Source organism: Prionailurus viverrinus, chromosome B2 (assembly GCF_022837055.1).
Source record: "Prionailurus viverrinus isolate Anna chromosome B2, UM_Priviv_1.0, whole genome shotgun sequence".
Classification (NCBI taxonomy): Eukaryota; Metazoa; Chordata; class Mammalia; order Carnivora; family Felidae; genus Prionailurus; species Prionailurus viverrinus.
In genome coordinates, this window is record NC_062565.1 from 34,251,157 (window position 1) to 34,272,098 (window position 20,942).

General features: G+C 40.0%; 1 protein-coding gene across 9 annotated transcripts in view; it reads right to left on the bottom strand.

Moving 5' to 3' along the window:
- The window catches only part of FKBP5 (FKBP prolyl isomerase 5), a 118,483-nt gene that overhangs the window by 17,268 nt on the left and 80,273 nt on the right, over positions 1 to 20,942 (bottom strand). For all 9 annotated transcript variants that reach the window (XM_047857919.1, XM_047857920.1, XM_047857918.1 and 6 more), the window contains 2 exons: positions 20,647 to 20,761; positions 4,573 to 4,729 (listed from right to left, as the gene is read on the bottom strand). In XM_047857919.1, the coding sequence (XP_047713875.1) occupies positions 4,573 to 4,729; positions 20,647 to 20,761 (272 nt within the window). The remainder of the gene's footprint in view (positions 1 to 4,572; positions 4,730 to 20,646; positions 20,762 to 20,942) is intronic.

Genomic DNA, 20,942 nt, shown 5'->3' on the forward strand with positions numbered 1-20,942 from the left:
TCTCAAGGCTGGGGGTGGGGGAGATGCGGGTTGGGTCAAGGAAGGCATCAAACTGCCCTGAGTTATCATCAATGGGATTAAAGACAACTGAAGGAGGGTATTATTTCTGCAGTCTCTCCTGGGTTCAAACGGAGAGGTTCTGTGAAGATTTATGTGGAGAACACCAGCACGGGGAGGCCTAGGCTCACAACAAACTATTCTGGGAGCATCTAACCCGACCTTCCATGTTACACAGAAAGCTGTCTGACTTATGCCAGATCAGCCTGGGCAAGGAAGGACCCGGGGCACACATCTTCCTCTGACTGAAAGAACATCACAAGTGGGATTCCAGGACTTAACCCAAGGACAGGATGGGCTATAGTAGCAGAAGGAATCTGGTAGTAATGTTCCTGAATGAACAGTTGCAGACAGCAGAGATACGAACAATGATTACCAGTGGCCAGTAAGGCTTTATGGGCATAGAAGAAGCACTTGTACCCTAAGTGCTTACAAACTAAGGCACAGAGACATGCTTCCAGACAGTCACACAAAGAGGCAGTAGCAGAGCCAGGACTTCAATTCAGACCCCATGTGTCCCCAGAAAACTGTTTATTTTTTAACCCGGACTGCCTCATAATTAAACATTATGGCTCTTGGCAGCCTGTGTTTTTGTCGGGGGTTGGTGCAGGACAGAAACATAAGGAAAGGGAGGGGAAAAATTGGAACTAGCCATACTTTAAGTGAAAAAGAAGCATCGGTCAGTATTAAAAACAATATAAAAGGGGGAACCTGGGTGGCTCAGTCGGTTAAGCGGCCGACTTCGGCTCAGGTCATGATCTCACAGTCGTGAGTTCAAGCCCCGCGTCGGGCTCTGTGCTGACAGCTCAGAGCCTGGAGCCTGTTTCAGATTCTGTGTCTCCCTCTCTCTGACCCTCCCCTGTTCATGCTCTGTCTCTCCCTGTCTCAAAAATAAATAAAAATGTTAAAAAACAAAACAAACAAACAAAAAACAATATAAAAGATACCGTCCCACTGAGGAAAAGAAAATGGGTTCTTTGGAAGTGTTTTATGAATTTACTGTGAAAACATCCTGCCAAGGAGTCTATCAGAGTCAGAGAGAGGTGCGCCCTGAGTGTCTTCTGGAGAATGACATGCAGAGGACAGAGAAGAAATACGGAGCATGTATGTGCAGCAGCCACATTTACAGCAACACTGGGACGCGGTGTTCTGCGGTAAGTGGGGATCTGGACAAGGACACTCACCGTGTGCACATGCCTGGTACGTGCGGACTGGCTACATACGTGGGCAACGTTACATAGTGCACGCGTGGATGGTCTTGTTCTGCAGAGCGGGCACCTCATGGGACTCTACATACTAACCAGCATCTCAGAAAACAGCACGTTCCTTTCTAACTACGCTAAATTATTTCCATAAAACTATGGAAAAGCTTTTAGACCTAGACATTTATGAAAGTTTGATTACTTTTATGATTGAAGATTTGAAAAATCTACCCTATGTTAAAACTGGTCGCCTTGGGGCGCCTGGGTGGCTCAGTCGGTTAAGTGTCCGACTTCAGCTCAGGTCACGATCTCGCGGTCCGTGAATTCGAGCCCCGCGTCGGGCTCTGGGCTGATGGCTCAGAGCTTGGAGCCTGTTTCCGATTCTGTGTCTCCCTCTCTCTCTGCCTCTCCCCCATTCATGCTCTGTCTCTCTCTGTCTCAAAAATAAATAAAAACGTTAAAAAAAACAAAAAACAAAAACAAACAGGGTCGCCTTTTCCTTGTGGTCTTGAGGGTAAAACAGCATAGAAAGAGTCACCACAATAGCAGTAACAGCTAATATACTGAGAGTTTACATTTGTCAGGCACTTTGCAAAGTTCTTTACATGCATTACCTCATTTAGACCTCCACAACTTTATGAAATAGATATGGTTATTCCCGTTTTACAGAAGGGGAAACTGAGGCTGAGGAGTGCTAAGTGACTTGCACAAGTGGACCTAGATGACACGGGGCATGGCAAGGTTTAACCACTAATGATACGACAAACAATTTAAATGTGCAAGGAACCATTTGCATTAGTAAATATAAGGACAATTTGTTTCTCTTTGCCACTAAACTTGAGACATCTGCCCCCCAAATTGTCTTGTCAGCTAGGTTAAAATGTAACAAACTGATTCATACACTATTATATGCCTCTATGGACGCAGAATTATCCTCAGGGAGCTTAAATCTGAAAGCATACAGTGGGCATAAACGCCATTCTCTTTATGTGAGTCTAGGACTATAATTTTAGAATGCTAGATTAAAAATAATTAGATATTACCTGGATATGGAGGAGACAGCCTCCTCTATTTTCCTTATAGAATGAGAGAAATAAGTTCACCTAAGCGTGAACTACAAATATAGAATAAATGTAAGTAAAACACACTAAAGTAGGAATAGAATAGTGGAAAAAGAACGATAGAGAAAAAGAAGGCATTAAATGAACGGTGCCTCCGTGAAGGTTCTAAAAGGGTTCAAGGTGTAGAGCGTTTGCAGGCATGGCCAGAACCTCAGCCGGGAAACAGGATTATGGCTCAAGAGTTAGGGCAAGGGGGGATATGCTGCTGGGCTAGCACTGAGGCTACACAAAGGCCAGCAGGCGTATAAAAGGCACAATTCTACCTACTGGTAAGTGCAGGTCATTCAGATTGTCAATAACCCCAGATCCCAGTGACTGAAATCCAAGGAGCCAAGAGGGAGGAGACTCGAGATAAGCTGATGCACTTTCATGCAAACAGAATCAAAACACCCTGCTTTCTCTCAAGGGTCCATTTATCAAGATAGAAGGGTTAGATTCGTGGTATAATTTTAGGTCTAAAAATAATACCAAACATGTTTTCACAAGAGAGACTGTTAGTGTCTGATAGTTCTAAGCTGGGAAGTGCTAATGGATATCCTTATGATGGGAAAAATTTAGGCAAAAATGAGTCATCTCCGCTGCCTTTAGATCCAGGAAGAACACTTTTTTTTCACCCCAGGGACTCTGTATAAGAACAGGTGGCACAAATTCAAGTAGTAATAAGTCATCCAAATGCTTCTACTTCCACCCCTCACATGTTTTACTGCCTCCCACTTAATTTGGAGAAAAGGAAAGAGGGGGCAAGAGAATCACATGAGAAGGGCCAACAGCTTCCTGTCTCGGCAATATGGCAGGCAAACCAATAAACAGCAAAAATTGCCTGTCAGTCCTATCTTTGACACACAACAATCACGGAAACAGCTTTGCAAATCTTTGATATTACAAGGCCCATTAATTCACTCCATGATCATACAGCCTGATTCAATTGTTACCACTGTTAGCATGAACTTCATTGAAAACACTAAAACATTGATTGAAAAAGCAAGTGTATCCTGGTTTTTTTTTTTAATTAAAATACAGTTGACTTACAATGTTTCAGGTGTACAGCATAGTGATTTGACAATTCTACACGTTACACTAAGCTCACCATAAGTGCAGTTACCATCCATTATCATACAATACTAGCACAGTATTATTTACTATATTCCCTATGCTGTATTTTGCATCCCTATGACTTGTAACCATAAGTTTGTACCTGTTAATTCCCCCTTCACCTCTTTCACCTAACCTCCCACCCCTCTGGCAACCACCAGTTTGCTCTCCGTATTTATGATTCTGTCTCTGTTTTGTTTGTTCATTTGTTCTGTTTTTTATATTTCACGTATAAGTAAAATCATATGGTATCTTTCTGTCTGCCTTCTTTCACTTAGCGTAACACCCCCTAGGTCCATCCATGTTGTCACAAATATAAAACACTGATGAAAGAAATCGAAGATGACACAAATGGAAAGATATATCATGCTTATGGACTGCAGGTATTATATTGTTAAAATGTCCACACAACCCAAAGCAATCTACAGATTCAACGCAATCTCTATCAAAATACCAATAGCATTTTTACAGAACTGGAACACACAAAATGTGGACCCACAGAAGACCCTGCACGACCAAAGCAACCCTGAGAAAGAAGAACAAAGCTAGAGGTATCACAATCCAAGATTTCAAGACACACTACAAAACTGTGATAAGCAAAACAGTATGATACTGGCACAAAACAGACACATAAATCAATGGAACAAGATATAAAGCCCAGAAATAAACCCACACTTATATGGTCAGTTAATCCATGCCAAAGGATGTAAGAATATATAATGGGGAAAAGACAGTCTTCAGTAAATGGTGTTGGGAAAACTGACCAGCTACATGCAAAAGAATGAAAGTGGACCACTTTTTTTTTTTTAATGTTTATTTGAGAGAGAGAGACAAAGTGCGAGTGGACGAGGGGCAGAGAGAGAGGCAAACACAGAATCCAAAGCAGGCTCCAGGATCTGAGCTGTCAGCACAGAGCCCGATGAGGGCCTCAAACCCAAGAGACATGAGATAATGACCTGAGCCAAAGTTGGACACTCAAATGACTGGGCCACCCAGGCGTCCCGAAAGTGGACCACTTTCTTACACCACTACCACCACACACACACACATCCCAGTCCTTTAGATAACTTCACTATGTACTGAACTGGTATGCTGCTTACCGTGGTCCAAGATATAAAATACACTGTTCTTCCCGCTGCATTTTCTCCAGGGCTTTGTCAATTCCAATTGGAATGTCATGGTCTTCTCCTTCCCCAACGATGAATACCACATCTCTACAATCAAACATCCTTCCATTATAGCGGCCTTCCAGGTGGACTGAGGGAGAGGAGACAGGTCAGTCAACAAAGCTGCTCCGTAGGACTGGTTAATTTAGGGAAGTGATAAATGATGATTTCCCTTTCTCATTTCATCAAGAGACAAATGGGTATATCTTGTTGACACTTAGTCTACTGAGTCTGAAAATTTAAGAGCCATCCTATTTCTAAGTTTAAACTTGTACTTACCAGGAACTGTATCAATACAATAGCTTAGTGGATAATAAAACAAAGTGGAAACACAGGTTTAAATTAAACCTACCATATGAGACTTCCTCACCTATAATACAGGATCAAGAAATAGAATATTTAATAGATAACTATCAAGGTGCCACAAATTTAATTATCAACTATATAAGGGATTAAACATTTATAACTCCATCTTGACTTCAGAGGCTTAGATGAAAAACAACTAAACGGCTATTTCCCCAAAGCTATACAAAGGTTAACTCAATAAAAAAAAGCTCTTTAAAAAAAAAAAAAAAGTCTTAATCTCATTCACAAATATGTTTGAGTAAAAACAGAAAACCCAAAGCCAACATTATCAGTAACTGTATCATAGCTATATCCCTTAGTGGAGTGATAAATGTAAAGTGTGAAAGGAATCATCAGTCTACTATAACTTCATAAATCAAATTACTTAACCACCTCTTCTGAAATGTTAAAAGATCAATTTCTTGGGGCCTAATTTCTCACTTCACTCACACTCAGCTCATTTCCAGGGTAATTTCAGAACAGATAAGGAGCTTTTATGTTTCTTCAAGACAAAATATGAAAAATGTATAGAGATATGTATATTTTTCTTGATCCGTTAGACTTTTTTCCTAGGATAAACAATTCTCTGAATCTTTCCAACTACTTTTCATATTAAAGATATTCATTCTTTTCCATTTAGGTCTTTGACTTAGTAAGAAAAATGAATGGCTCATACAACAGCACAACAGTCACCAAATAATACAATAATTTGTATTTCATAAGAAAATTCTTTAACTTCTAGGAAACCAATTTGACAATAAATTTCATATATTAAAAAAAAAAAGAAAATTCTTTAACTTCTATAACATAATGGACTAGATTCAAATGTAACAATTTCCTAAAATGCTTCTTTTCTAACACTGGTTTCTCTCCTTTAGAGAGACTAAAAATCACTCACTCTGTTCTACTTGTTTCACGAGACAATTATGATTTTTGAAATACAAATTCAAGTCCAACTTACTCTACTTTTGAACTATATGATCTCAAAGGTCCTTTGAAGCTCTAAAATGCTTCAAAGCATTTTAGAATCTATGACCCAGTGATAGAATTCTTGATATAGGCTAGAAACGAGCTTCAAAGCTAATTCCGCAGTTAATCATTTGATCAGGTTACCTTTAGCCCAGCCCTGAGAAATGAAACACTGAAAAGTAAACAGTGGTGATATAGACATCAAGAGCCACAATGTCACATGGACATTATACTTTGAAGCTCTCTACCCTGTTCTGATTTACTAGGATTCATATCATCCTGATGTGTTTCCATCACAGACACAGGATGAAGTCTGAGAAGCTCGGGCCAAATTAGAGAGGGATGGGACTCTCCAAACAAGGGGAAGAAAAACACTGGCTCTCAGGGTGGGGTTGACATATAGGAATTTCACTCTATGTCCCACAGTCATAAATGTAGATGATCTTCTCTATTACAGTCACTTTTGGAATGCTCTAGATAAAATAAAACTCAATCAACTTATAGCACATTGAAAATTCTTTTTAATTGGAAGTATTTTCAAAATAAATTTATTATTTTCAAACATGTACTAGAGAGGTTCTGCAGGGAGTCTAAGGTTTAAGATATTTTTACTAAAATAAATAAAAGATGATGTTCTAAAGGAATTGAGAGTTCTGGAAAGTTTATGTTCTTAAATATTTTAAAATCTGCCCAGGAGATCTAATATAGACCAATACGATGATACTTTTCATGAAAAAAAAAAAAAATTGCTGAGCAAAGTGAATTTCAGCCCTTGAATTGTGGAATACTCTCAAATATTGAGATTTATCATCCTGCTACCTCACAACTTAGACAGATTTTTCTGTCTGAGGTTTATTGTTAGAAGTATCTTCCTCCCTAAAGGAGAGTACATTTAGTGGGAGAGGAAACTATCAGTACATTCATTGTGGTTTTTGGTTGATCAAGTTTGAATGTGTTTTCAAAACAGGAAATCCAGAGACTCTGCAAAAGATTCCTGCTCATGTGTCAGTTTCCTAGGCTAGTTTTCAGCTTGATGCATGTACTTGATGTTAAAATTACATAAATAATTTCAGAAGTTTTCTTTACATGGCACAACCCATCATATTAGGAAAAGAAAAAAAAAGATTGGCTACTAGTGAACATAATTGAGAAAGATAAGTGAAGCAAGCAAGCCAAAAAAAAAAAAAAGGTTCAAATTATAATGAAGGCAAGCAAACTATAATGAAAGCAGCTGGTCTACGAGAGACAATAAATGATAGAACCAATGTTTATGGACACCTAGTAGAAAGGTAAAAATCTGCAATGACTCTTATACTTACTTACTACCTTATATATGTAATAATCTTTTCTTCTGGTAAATCTAACTCTTCTAAGTTGGACCTGAACACTATCTACAGTACCCTAAAATCTTAAACTGATACATGCATGTGCACAAACACACATATACCAGTTCGTATGTACTTATAAAGCCACTACCTTTAAAAAAAAAAAAGATTTTAGGAAGAGAGAGAGAGAGAGCACACGGGACCATGTGAGCAGGGGAGAGAGGTAGAGGAAGAAAGAGACAGAACCTTAAGCAGGCCCCACGCTCAGTACAGAGCCTGGGACTCGAGCCCATGACCCTGGGATCACGACCTGAACCCAAATCAAGAGTTGGATGATCAACCGACTTAGCCACCCAGGCACCCCCAAACCTCTACCTTTTAATCTGGAAGGTCAGAGTAAGAGAAGGTATCATAGCCTCAGGGGGTATACAGCCCACTGATTCTTTAGGTCTACAAGTAGCAAAGGCTATTGCTCTGTTAACTGGTTTCTAAACTTGGAACACTGGTGTGACAAGTTCTACAAGACTGCTGACAAGAACTCATACACCACCCAGGGGGGCCACAGAAACGCCATGAACGGCCTGCCATTGTAGGGCCCCTTCACGGTGACAGAAGCAAACCTGCCTGGTTCCTACAGAGCCAGTGCCTTCTTTTTTTTTTTTTTTTTTTTTAATTGTCTCAACAATTGGTACCAAAGAAAACTGTGGCAGCTCTGGCTAAGGAAGACCTGTGGTTGCTTTTGACCTTGCATCTCTTAGTGCAAATACTCACTTAATAAATATTTAATAATAACCATCATGACTCACTGGGAGCTCAGCCTCTAGGGCTCAGGAGGTCTGTTGCTAATTCCAACCAGCATGATTTACGGGAAGTAAATGATCTATGACGTGCCCAAAGAGAATAAAAGTACATACAGGATGCTTCTACTTAGGGCTTTTTTGGTAAAGAAAAAAATACACAAGTTAAAAAGGAACATTTTCCCTTGACTTAAAGTCTACGTAACTCCCCATGAAGTCAAACCAAATGAAATTACCCGAGCTTTGCTGCGCAATCCGAGTGTAACCACATCAAGTAAGCCGGGTCTGCTGCAAAACATCACTTAAACTGGAGCTCTGACTTATTGTTCTCTTACTGCCCTAGAGCAATTTTGTTTTGAAGAGCACAGAACACCCTGTTCTGAATGTGGCTGGCACATGAACTCGATGTGCTGACAGCAATTTGTACTCCGATTAAAATAGGGGGGAAAAGGAAAGAGAGTGCACTGCAGTAACAAAAACTGGAATGCAAGAACCCAAAAACTGTAGAATTTGTATTTCAGGAAGCAAAACTGAGAAGGAGGCTCCATAACCTTAAAAAAAAAAAAAAAAAAAAAAAAAAAAGGTGCTGTAAATGCTCCAGCCTAAAGACGTTAGCTCTGGTAAGTGTCTGTTTTTCCCTTTTCTAATTATAGTAGCTGGTGTCTGATAGCTTTGCATTCATTCCCAAAACAATTACTGGGTCATGGGGATCTGAATGGGAATGTTGTAATGGCATTACTACTAGACAAGACCAGTCATCTGGCCAGAGAAAACCAGGTTGTGACAGGTTACTACCACATGGCAAGGGTTTGTTCTGCTGCCTAATTCACGCCAAAATGAGTTTCTCTCTGCCTGCCTAATAGAGCAGAACATCCAAGAGACACTGGATTCTTAATGACCCCCTGAAAAGACAAATAAGGAAACAGAGATGGATTTGTAACATCAGGAGAGGCATATTAATCACCGATTAGAAGAGAAACCGTTCCCATCAAGCATGGTGGTCAAATGTGCCCCGAACTGCCTCCCTTCCTCCTCTGCACCGTTTTACACTAGTAGACATGAACAAATAGCACTAGACGACTGCTTACAGAACTGAGGGTCAGATGCTAGCTGAGAGCGGGCGTGGACCCCGGCCACTGGAACAGAATAGCCCTTATGCAAATGGCTTACAGATCTTCGTCTAAATAGTAAGCACACCCACGGCAATAAATTCCACACCAGCACACATCCTCCTCACGCATCTCTTTACGCAGGTATAGCACTTTCGTCAGACCTGGGTGCCAGTCCCATTGTGCCACTTCACAACTGTGGCTTTGGGCACGGTCATCTCAATTACCTGAACCTCAGTTTCATCCACAGAATTAGGGAAAATCTAATCAGCTAACTAGGGGTGCCTGTGTGGCTCAGTCATTTGAGTGCCTGACTTCGGCTCAGATCATGATCTCATGGTCTGTGAGTTCAAGCCCCACGTTGGGTTCTGCTCTGACAGCTCAGAGCTTGGAGCCTGCTTCGGATTCTGTGTCTCCCTCTCTTTCTGCCCTTCCCCGACTCACGCGCTCTGTCTCTCTCCCTCTCTCAAAAATAAATAAACATTAAAAAAAATTAAAAAAAAATTAGCTAACTCCTTACAGTGGAGAGGATCAAATCAGGGCCCGAATTAGAGCTTTTAGCCCAGCACCTGGCATTCGTTCATGCCTATGTCAGGGTACCTAAGATGTGAAAATATTGTCCTATGTGTGGATACACATAGATGATCTAAATGGAAGTTAGCTATGATTATTTTCCTGCAATTAGTGGTAAATTACGCCAGATTAAACATGTTTTAGAACTTTGGTACAAGCAACTGCTTAATGGCTCCACAGACAGAGGTGTCACAGTGTGAATAAAACTCTACGTAGGCAAAGGCAATGTCTTATAACTTCTTTTGTACCTCAGTGCCTACCACACAGTTCAAGGACAGAGAGTAAGTATTTAACAATTAATTTGAAAACAGGGCATTAAGGAACATGGTAGTAATTTCCACTCCTTATAGAAATTTTCCTTTTTGAATATATTAGTACTCCTATTTTTAACAACTTGCAAGGGCTATTTAAATTTTTCACTGATATGGAGCTTTTGTTTAATATTATTACTTTTTTATTTTTTAAACGTTTATTTATTATTGAGAGACATGGCATGAGCATGGGAGGGACAGAGAGAGAGGGAGACACAGAATCCGAAGCAGGCTCCAGCTGTCACCAGAGACAGCCTGACGTGGGGCTTGAACTCGCAAACCGTGAGATCTTGACCTGAGCTGAAGTCGGATGCTTGACTGAGCCACCCAGGTGCCCCTGTTTAATACTATTCTAAAATGAATGATCCATTGGCTGTATTTTTTTAATAACAGAAAGGACTACTTTTTACTAAGATTTTACTCTACCTGAAGACTTGAAGCTACTGTTTTAGAAGGAGCCATATAAATTCAAGATATTTGAAAGAATAAACACTGTCCATTTTAGACCAAGTACCACACTACGTTATTTTGTGAGAACACATAATAAAGCAGTTTCAAGAATTTGCTCTTTCTTACTGGACAAAATTTACCAGGACATTCATAAATACTTCAGAAGCATGTGAAAAACAAAACCAAAAAAGCCTCATAGTTTGATCAGATCTCAACATGTGCATACATGAAATCATTCCTCTATTTCCAATTTTCAGTACCATTTTGTTTTTAATATTTATTATATTTTATTATATATATTATTATAAAGAACATTTATAGCTAGATCTTGTTGTTTTAAACTTCTGAGAATTTCTGCCTTTAATAGGTGACTTTATCTCATCCATATTTTCGTAACACTGATATGATTGGTTTTATTCCTACCATCTTATTTTAGGTTTTCTATATAATCTTTTCTTGTTATTTTTTTTATAACTTTTATTAGATTGATTAAATTTTCCTTGTTCCTCTATTTCTTCACGTCACTCCAAAGAAAGTTTTTTAAATTTAATTTTTTAAATGTTTATTATTTTTGAGAGACACAGTGTGAGTGGAGGAGGGGCAGAGAGAGAGGGAGACAGAATCCAAAGCAGGTTCCAGATTCTGAGCTCTCAGCACAGAGCCCCAACATGGGGCTTGAACCCATGAGTTCATAACCTGAGCTGAAGTTGGATACTTAACCGGCTGAGCCACCCACCCAGCTGCCCCCCAATTTTTTTTTTAAGATTTTATTTTAAGTAATCTCTACAACCAACATGGGACTCAAACTTACAACCTTGAGATCAAGTATTGCACACTCTACCAACTGAGCCACAAGTTCTGGTTTGGAAGTTCTACATGCTATTCTTCCTAGCACCTAACATTACATTTTAAACAAATCACTTGAAGGTATATATACGTTTATCAATGTTAACAAATTAGTCAGCATAATCGTCCCCTGGAGTAAAACCATGGATGATTTTGCCTCCCCTCTCCACTTCCCATCTGCACATTTTGTTTAAATGACTCAGAAAAACTAGCTCCAGACTGTTAAGCCATTATTATTTTTAACATTATAGTTATGTCATTTCAGAGATCTTTCAAGATAAATGTATCCAACTTCACTGACATGTTATGGAAATTACTTTTTTGCTCACTAATGTTTCTTATGCCTTGGAGTCTTTACTTCTTGGTTTTGTTTTTTATGATGTTTTAGTATATCCTATAGTGTATTTTTCAAAAAGGGCATGAGTCTACATATTCCCAAAAGCTGATTTTGTTCTCATACTTAAATGATGATTTGGCTGAGGACAGAACTCTGGGGTCAAAATACTCATAGTCACGATGCTCAAAGCATTGTCATGTGGTATGCAGCGTCATGAGTTAAGAAATCTGATGTCATTCTGATTCTCCTTTCTTTGCACAAGGCTTGTTCCTCCCTGGAACAGTTCAAAATTTCCTTTTAAGCTGTGGAATTAAGAAATTTCACCAGAATGTACCTAGGTGAAAAAGCACTCTTTACTGTTGTATGGCACTCTTAATTTTTTTTTTTTAAGTTGTTTTTTTGTTTAATGTTCTTATTTTTGAGAGAGACAGAGTGCGAGCAGGGGAACGGCAGAAAAAGAGGGAGACACAGAAGCCAAAGCAAGCTCCAGGCTCTGCGCTGTCAGCACAGAGCCTGACACGGGGCTTGAACTCGCAGACCATGAGATCATGACCTGAGCTGAAGTTGGATGCTTAACCAACTGAGCCACCCAGGCACCCCAAGTTCCTTTCAATCTTAAGGCTCTTCTATTTTCTCTAGGAAATTTTCTTCTATCACATGTTTGATTAGATTCAAATGGGCTTTGATTTTTCATCCCTACCTTCTTTCTTTGCCTTTTGTATCTTTGGGGTTTTTTTTGTTTTGTTTTTTTTTTTGTTTTTTTTTTTTTTTGCTCTATGTTCTGAGATATTCTTGAGTACTTTTTTATATTACCAATTCAGAATTCTGGGACTGTCCATTTTGCCTTTTGGCCCTTGCTCTGAGTTCCAATTTTGCCAATAATATTCTTAATTTCCAGAAACTTTATCCTCCTTTTCCTTTTTCACAGAAGCTGGTTTTTTGACTTATTAACTTAACGTCCCATTAAACATCTCAAAAGATAATGACGAGTATTTTTAAAAGTTCTCTTCAGGGCACCTGGGTGGCTCAGTCAGTTAAGTGTCCGACTTTGGCTCAGGTCATGAGCTGATGATGGCTTATGAATTCGAGCCCTACGTCGGGCTGTGCTGACAGCTCAGAGCCTGGAGCCTGCTTCGGATTCTGTGTCTCCCTCTCTCTCTCTGCCCCTCCCCAGCTCACACTCTGTCTCTCTCTCAAAAATAAACAAACATTAAAAAAAAAAACAAAAACAGTTCAAAGACACACTATGTCCTCAACCTCTAGCCCAAATCTTGACACACAGTCTTCTGAGGCGGATCCCTATTTTATTTTAGAAATCTGGCCTTACAGGCCTTAGCCTGCGAGCAAAAGACATAGCCAGACCCTACAGAGTAATTCTCAACCCTTGGCTGCAAATTAGAATCACCTGGGGAATTTAAAAACTTGTGCCTGGAGTTCCAGCCTGTGAGAGTTAAGATTCTTATTTAATTGGTCTGGGCTGAGGTCTGGGCATCAGGATTTTAAAAGCTCTCCAGGTAATTCTAAATTCAGCCAAAGTTGAGTACTGCTACTAAAGCTTACTGGCCCAGCTGTTCCATATTGTTTTATAACAACCCAGATGATTGCCCCATAGCCTGCTTTGGCTCCCTTGCACCAGCTAGCTGACTGTGAGCTTGGAGTTCTGCCCAAGGTTGTTGAGAAGAATGGTATGTACCTCTGCAGAGATCTTCTCTACACCTGTTTTGAGTTGGGTTCCCTGAGTCTAGTTTCCATCAGTCCAGTTTTATCTACTTTACATATAACAGAAATTCTTCATAATCTCTAATCCACTTCTTGCATTCTCCCTATTTTCCAGCATGGCTATGGATTTCTTTCTTTTTCTTTTTTTTTTTAATGTTTATTTTTGAGTGAAAGAGAGCAAACATCATGCGTGCGGGAGGGACAGAGACAGAGCGAGAGTGAGAACTACAGAGAGCATCCCAAGCAGGCTCCGTGCTGTCAGCGCAGGGCCCAGTGTGGGACTCAAACTCACAAACCCTGAGATCATGACCTGAGCTGAAATCAACAGTTGGATGCTTAATTGACTAAGCCACCCAGGTACCCCCTCCTTACTCTTTTCTGAAGTCATTCTCCAGCCCCTCTCCCATCTTACTCAGTGGGATCTGGAGAGGAAGAGGGGAGAGGGAAGAGGGAGGGTACTCCAACAACTCGAACTCTGCAGACAGCTCTGCTGAAAGGCTCACGTTTGAAAACACTGTCAAGTGTCTGCATCCTTGCACTCAGATGTGGTGAAGCACTGTGAGGCAAGACAGCTACATACAGCCGGCAAGTGGATGTGTCTACTCCAAGCAATGAAGTAAACAATCAAAAAATGTGTAAGACGGGTGACTTGGGGAAGGAGGAGTGGTAGGCTTATGTCAGTCAGATTCAATTTCTAAGAAAGCTAAGCTTAAAAGTGACAATGCAGGGGCGCCTGGGTGGCGCAGTCGGTTAAGCGTCCGACTTCAGCCAGGTCACGGTCTCGCGGTCCATGGGTTCAAGCCCCGCGTCAGGCTCTGGGCTGATGGCTCAGAGCCTGGAGCCTGTTTCCGATTCTGTGTCTCCCTCTCTCTCTGCCCCTCCCCCGTTCATGCTCTGTCTCTCTCTGTCCCAAAAAAATAAATAAATAAACGTTGAAAAAAAAATTTTTTAAAAAAGTGACAATGCAGCCATTGCTGGCGACTAAAATACAGTGACTAAAGTATCAGTCGCCATCACAGTGTCAACCGATTACCTTAGAACCCTGTGGCTTTTTTAATGGAAAAAGAACACTGAGTAAGAATTACAAGATGGTCATCTTAATTGACATAAGAAAAAGCACAACAGAAGCTAAAAACTGATTTGCAATTATTAGGATCCTGACAAGAGAAGGTAAACATTTCTCTGAGGAAGAATAAATCCTGTCAACTAATGTAAGTTCTCTCTTCCACAACAAACAAATTAAAAGGAAGCAAAAGATCACAATTGAGTAAAATCCTTTTTTGATTCATTCCGTAACTTTATTCTTCAAAAACCAACCAACCAAACATCCTGGAGAAATAGGATTTAGGCACGATTAGTACTAAGAAGACATATAATTAATTTGAAGACTGTGTGTGAAAGACAGAGGCAAATTAATCATGAGTTCCAGGTCAACCCTGGTAGAGCCAAACGGATTTGCTGATGAATTGGATGTAGAATATAAGAGAATGAGGAGTCGAGGATTTCCTTCCTTAAATCTACTTTAAGGAAGCAAAACCAATTCTATAAGCATAATATAGAGGGTAGAAAAAAGAAATGTAATTACCATCCTGTACTAGGCACCTTTCTTCATTTAACTGTCCACACAACCTGTGTGTGTATAGGAGAAGATCATTCCCATTTTACGGATGGGAAAACTGGATGCCCATGGTTGTTGAGTAACTTGTCTAAAGTCGCAAGAATATCACTTAGTGATTCCAAGATTCAAAATTCATCTATCACTTCCAAAGCCTGTGTGCCCCTCCCTGACTACCCACTATACCTTCACACAGAAGTGACACTTTGTAACTCTTCTGTGTCTATAATGATATATCATAATTAAAAAAAATTTTTTTAATGTTTATTTATTTTTGGAGAGAGGCAGAGTGCGAGTGGGGGAGGGGCAGAGAGAGGGGGAGACACAGAATCCGAAGCAGGCTGCAGGCTCCAGGCTCCAAGCTGTCAGCACAGAGCCAAACACGGGGCTCAAACTCACAAATCACGAGATCATGATCTGAGCTGAAGTTGGACGCCCAACCCACTGAGGCACCCAGGCTCCCCTATAATGATATATTGTAATGGATCATCATTGTCTCCTGTTCTCTTCACAGCAGAACTGGCTTTAGTTTGGGGATTTCTTCCTGGCTTTGAATCTAAGTGTTACGGACGATGCTATGAAAAAAGGCAAGCTGGTAAAGACCTGAGAAGACTTTAAAAGAACAAAGTGCTTGTGGTTTCTGACAGGCACCACTTTTTTTTTTTTTTAATGTTTGTTTATTTTAAGACAGAGAGACAGGGAGAGAGAATCCCAAGCAGGCTCTGCACTGTCAGCACAGAGCCCGACGTGGGGCTCGGTTTTATGAACCATGAGATTATGACTGAGCCTAAATGAAGAGTTGGATGCTTAACTGACTGAGCCACCTAGGTGCCCTTGACAGGCACCACTTTTAAGTCAACCTTCTGTCCTCCTCCCACACACAGTGAACTTGTTTCAAAGAGGGATAAGTGAAAATACAATATGTTTTTATAAAATTGATTTGTTCCAGAAAACCAAATAGGGCTTTTGGATGAAAAAAGTAAAAATAAACCATTTACTCTAAACTTTCCAGAAAGTAAAATCTAACAAGATGAGAGACAAAAGATTAGTCATTATCCTTTTTTAAGATATTAGGAAACAGAAAAAGCAAAATTAGATAAAGAATTATTCAAGTATTTTTTTTAAAACCCATCGATAGTATGTTACCCTCCGTACAAAAAGGAAGGGGACATAAAAGAAAAAAATACAGATACCTGCTCATTTCTGTAAAAGAAACACAAGTATAAACCAAGAAGAAATGTGACTGGTGACCTACAGGAGGTAGGCAGGAAGGAAGGTGGAAATAATGGGGAAATGGGAACCGGTTAGTACAGAGGAGGGGAGAATAACACTTCTGTGTATATCTTTTTGTTTAGTTTAGAACCATGGCACTGTTTCATCTACCCCAAACACAAATAAATAGTTAAAAGCAACCGGAGTGTGGGGGGTGACCCTAAATGGCATCCAAACATAACAAATGAACATAACTGCGTTATAAATAAATAACATAACCACACTGAAGGGAGTGAGAACACAGAACTAACCTAAGTTGGAAAAAAGTGTTTTCAATGTATGCTATAAGGCTGGTGACTACAGGAACTTCTACACAAATACTTCCTGCGTTTACGAAGTGCGTTTTTTGCAGGGGTGTGGGTTAGCAATTTTGAAACTACTTTCTGTGTAAACTACAATTAAGCAAATAAACAAATACATCGTGGATAGGAGAGAGAGGTTTCTCACTGCCGGAGAAAGCAGTTTTAAATAAGTGAAGGGAGAAGGTAAGGATGAACATGAGGTGCTGGATCGGAACTGCAGGCATCAGTATGTGCTCCTAGCTTTTAATAGACATATGGACTAACAGAGAACACGTACAGCTAATAAAGAACACGTAAAGCTGTGTACACGTGCCTTCTGTGGTACATCTATTTCCCAGCTCTGTCAAGTTAAGAAGCAATAACGTTCCACAGTGTGAGGATACCCGGCACCCAGATCTTGGTTTCTAAATACTGTTTTCTAATAAAAGAAATCAGAGCTCCTTGGAGAAATGGTTGATTCCAGCCCCGGGGTGGGGAAGCTACAAAATGAGCCTAGAGCATCTTGTACCAAAAGTAAGGAAGTGCTTAAAAAACAAAGGAGGGGGGTGCCTGGGTGGCTCAGTGGGTTAAAGGTCTGACTTTAGCTCAGGTCATGACCTCGTGTTCCTTCAGGGCCCGTGTTGGGCTCTGTGCTGACAGATCAGAGCCTAGAGCCTACTTTGGATTCTGTCTTCCTTTCTCTGCCCTGCCCCCACCTCTCAAAAATAAACATTTAAAAAAAAAAAAAAAAAAAGGATGTCTGTTGAAAAGACACAAAAGCTAGGTTAAGAACCTTTCAATGGCCAAATCTGGGACAATCTGACCAACAAAGTAAGAGTAGCAATGAATAATAACCTACAGAATAAAATAAATACCAATGACTCTACACTATTATAAATAACTGAGTAAACAGGGAAGAAGAGGCAGCCCTTCCTTATGGCAGAATTCCAATTAAATTGTAGAAGGAACGGTGGAAATAGAAAAATCACCATTAGGCAAATCCTACAGTAATAACTGTTGCATGGAAATATCATTCATGGATCGGGGCGCCTGGGTGGCTCAGTCAGTTAAATGTCCGACTCCTGGTTTTGGCTCAGGTCATGATCTCATGGTTCATGGGATTGAACTCTTGCTGACAACATGAAGCCTGCCTGGGATTCTCTACCGCCCCCCCCCCGCCCCCGGCCCCTTCTCTCTCTCTACCCTACCCACCCCGCTTTGTGCTCTCTCTCTCAAAATAAATAAACTTACAAAAAAAAAAAAAAACATTCATGGATCAGTGTGTGAAGATGTGATGGAAAAGACACCTGCATGGTCTCCTAGTAGTTAGATCCCTCCTAAAGAGATACTTAGTAAGGCAAAAATAGCAACTTTACAAAGGAGAAACATGGCAGATCCCACCTTAACCAAGTGACCCAAGTTAACATCAATATCATGTACCTCCTGATAATGATGAACTGATAAGGCACGGCATCACTTACATGGTATTTAAAAAAAAAAAATGCTTAACTCCAACCTAATCATGGAGAACATCAGACAAACCCAAATTGAAATATATTCTAAATAGGCCAGTTGTCTTCAAAAGTGTTAAAATCATGAAAAAACACAGGAAGACTGATAATTGTCACAGACTGGAGACTACTACTAGAGGGACAAAATATAGCACTGGATCCTGAATCTGACCATGACCAGAAGAGGACATCAGTACGGCAAATGAGAAAACTCACACAAGATCTGTAGAATAATATTAACAGTATTTTTTAAAGTTTATTTATTTTGAGAAAGAGAGAGAGAAAGCACACGTACGTGAGAGGGAGAAGGGCAGAGAGAAAGAGGGAGAGAATCACAAGCAGGTTCCATTCTGTCAGTGCAGAGCCTGACGCTGGCTTGATCCCACGAACTATGAGATCATGACTTGAGCCAATACCAAGAGTCAGACGCTCAACCAACTGAGCCACCCAGGCACCCCTAATAGTTAATAGTATCTTATTGGTGTTAATTTCCTGATTTTGATAAATGCAGCACTGTGGTGAGGGACGATGTCACCATTAGGGGAAGCTGGATGAAGCATATAAGTGAATTCTCTGTACTAGTTTCGCAATTTGTCTGTAAGGCGAAAATGATTTCAAAACAAAGTTAAAAATAAGGACTCCCACCAAAAATATTACCAAAAGCAAGATGGGATTTAATTTAGCCTGCCCCAAAGTTAACTCTGCAATGGTAGTTTTGTGGCATTGCCTATAATTGGGGAAAGTTTTTCTTTTTAATTTGGTTGACAAAAGCCTCCAGGTTAAAAACATGTATTATAAATTGCTGAATCTGGGAGTTACTCTATCATAGGAAAAAAACCTCTGGTTTTTTGACATTTGAAAATATTCATAATAAAAAATTTAAATATCTGTTACAGATAACCTTCTTACATACTTGTTAATGTGCTGAAGATGATGTTCTATCATTCTGGTCACTTTCATAAACATTTAGAATTCTATCATGGAACATTCAGGGCTAACAGGACCTTAGAAATCGAGATGTCTACCCCTGTGTCATCGTCAAGGAAGCCAGAGCCCAGAAAGGCAAGGGCTAGTTAGAGTCTGCTGAAGCTAGAATCCTGTCTCTGGCTCCTGGGCTAGGTATTTCTCCAACATTATACATTTGAGCCCCTCTTCATTTATTCTAAAACTTACCAGGAATGATTGCTACCTAAAGACTTCAACAGCAATAGTACAGGAATACTATTTACAACTGTTTCCAATAAATAAGTAACTCAATTTGAACTAATTTGCCAGACCCAAGGGAATGAAACATGCATCTCAAGTAGAATATACAAATGGTAAAGATAAGAAAATCAACCATTCTGGTTTACTGTTCTAAATGAACTCTCTATTTTAAATAGGCCTTTTATTTTTTTTTTTAAATTTTTTTTTTTTTCAACGTTTATTTATTTTTGGGACAGAGAGAGACAGAGCATGAACGGGGGAGGGGCAGAGAGAGAGGGAGACACAGAATCGGAAACAGGCTCCAGGCTCTGAGCCATCAGCCCAGAGCCTGACGCGGGGCTCAAACTCCCGGACCGCGAGATCGTGACCTGGCTGAAGTCGGACGCTTAACCGACTGCGCCACCCAGGCGCCCCTAAATAGGCCTTTTATAATAGTTCATATTGTCAAGTACTCTGTTTTCTTAATGGAAGTATTTTTCTATGTTTTCTCATGACTCTCTTTTTAACGGTACTTCAAGCTCAGTGAATGGCGTCTTTCAAACATCTATCCATGCAGAAAGCACCTACCGAACACCCAATGTGTGTAGGGCACTGTAGGTAATGCTGGAAACAAAAAGACTTAACAAGATTCTGGGCTTCAAGCCGTCTACTGGAGAAATGGGCAAACACTGACTACAATACAAAGTGACAAGCGGTGGGCGCCATGGTCCATACATTGTGCTCTGGAAGAGTGATCAAGTAATCGGTCCTTGGGAGTATCCTTCCCCCCAGTTTAGCAAGTAAAAAAAATGGAATAGCTGTAAGTCACCCAATAAATGGCAAAGCAAAACATGAACCTAGATCTCCTGACAGAGAATGGAATGAACACTATTACCCGATTTTGATCTAACTAAAACGATGAACTTTTTCATCTTGAGACAAGCCAGTGAGACAGGTTTGAGAGCTCTGAAGGACACTACAATCCAACTGCTCTGTTCAGTAACTCTGTAACCTTGGGGCAATTTCTCTGACCTCACTTTTCTCACCTGGGGATAATAAATCTTATCTCGTAAGGTTATTTTGAGAAATGTTGCTGGTACACCATGGAGTCCGTAGACTTGGACTTGATGGATAGGATTACATCTTCTGGGTCTACCGAAGCTGGTACAGTAAATACCTAGCATAGACATGTTGGATGAATATTTACCAAATGAAGTCATTAGTAAGTAAATGTTGAATTTAAAACTATTCTTGAGTTGAGCTATATTTGTTTACTTCTAGATTTTTAAAAAGAAATCTCCATTTTATCCCTGTAAATGGAACCCAATTTTAAGGACTCGTTCACTGTCACAGCAATACTTACTTTCTACTGTCGCTCCTTCGTTTGGGTTTGAATATCCTTCTCCTTTCTGTTTGATTCTTCGGATAATGCCTCCATCTTCAAATAAATCCTCTCCTTTGAAATCGAGAAGCTCAATCTAGAAAGGAAAAAAAGATCTGGCTGAGAAAAGACCAAACAGAGCCAGCTTAACATACTTAAAGACAAGGACAACCGATTCTCCTTTCATTTTACAAAATAAAACTCTTTAATATTTATCTATGCATCTCAGTTATTGGAAAAGTAGGAAAAAAAAGAACGCTGCACTTTCAATACCTGGA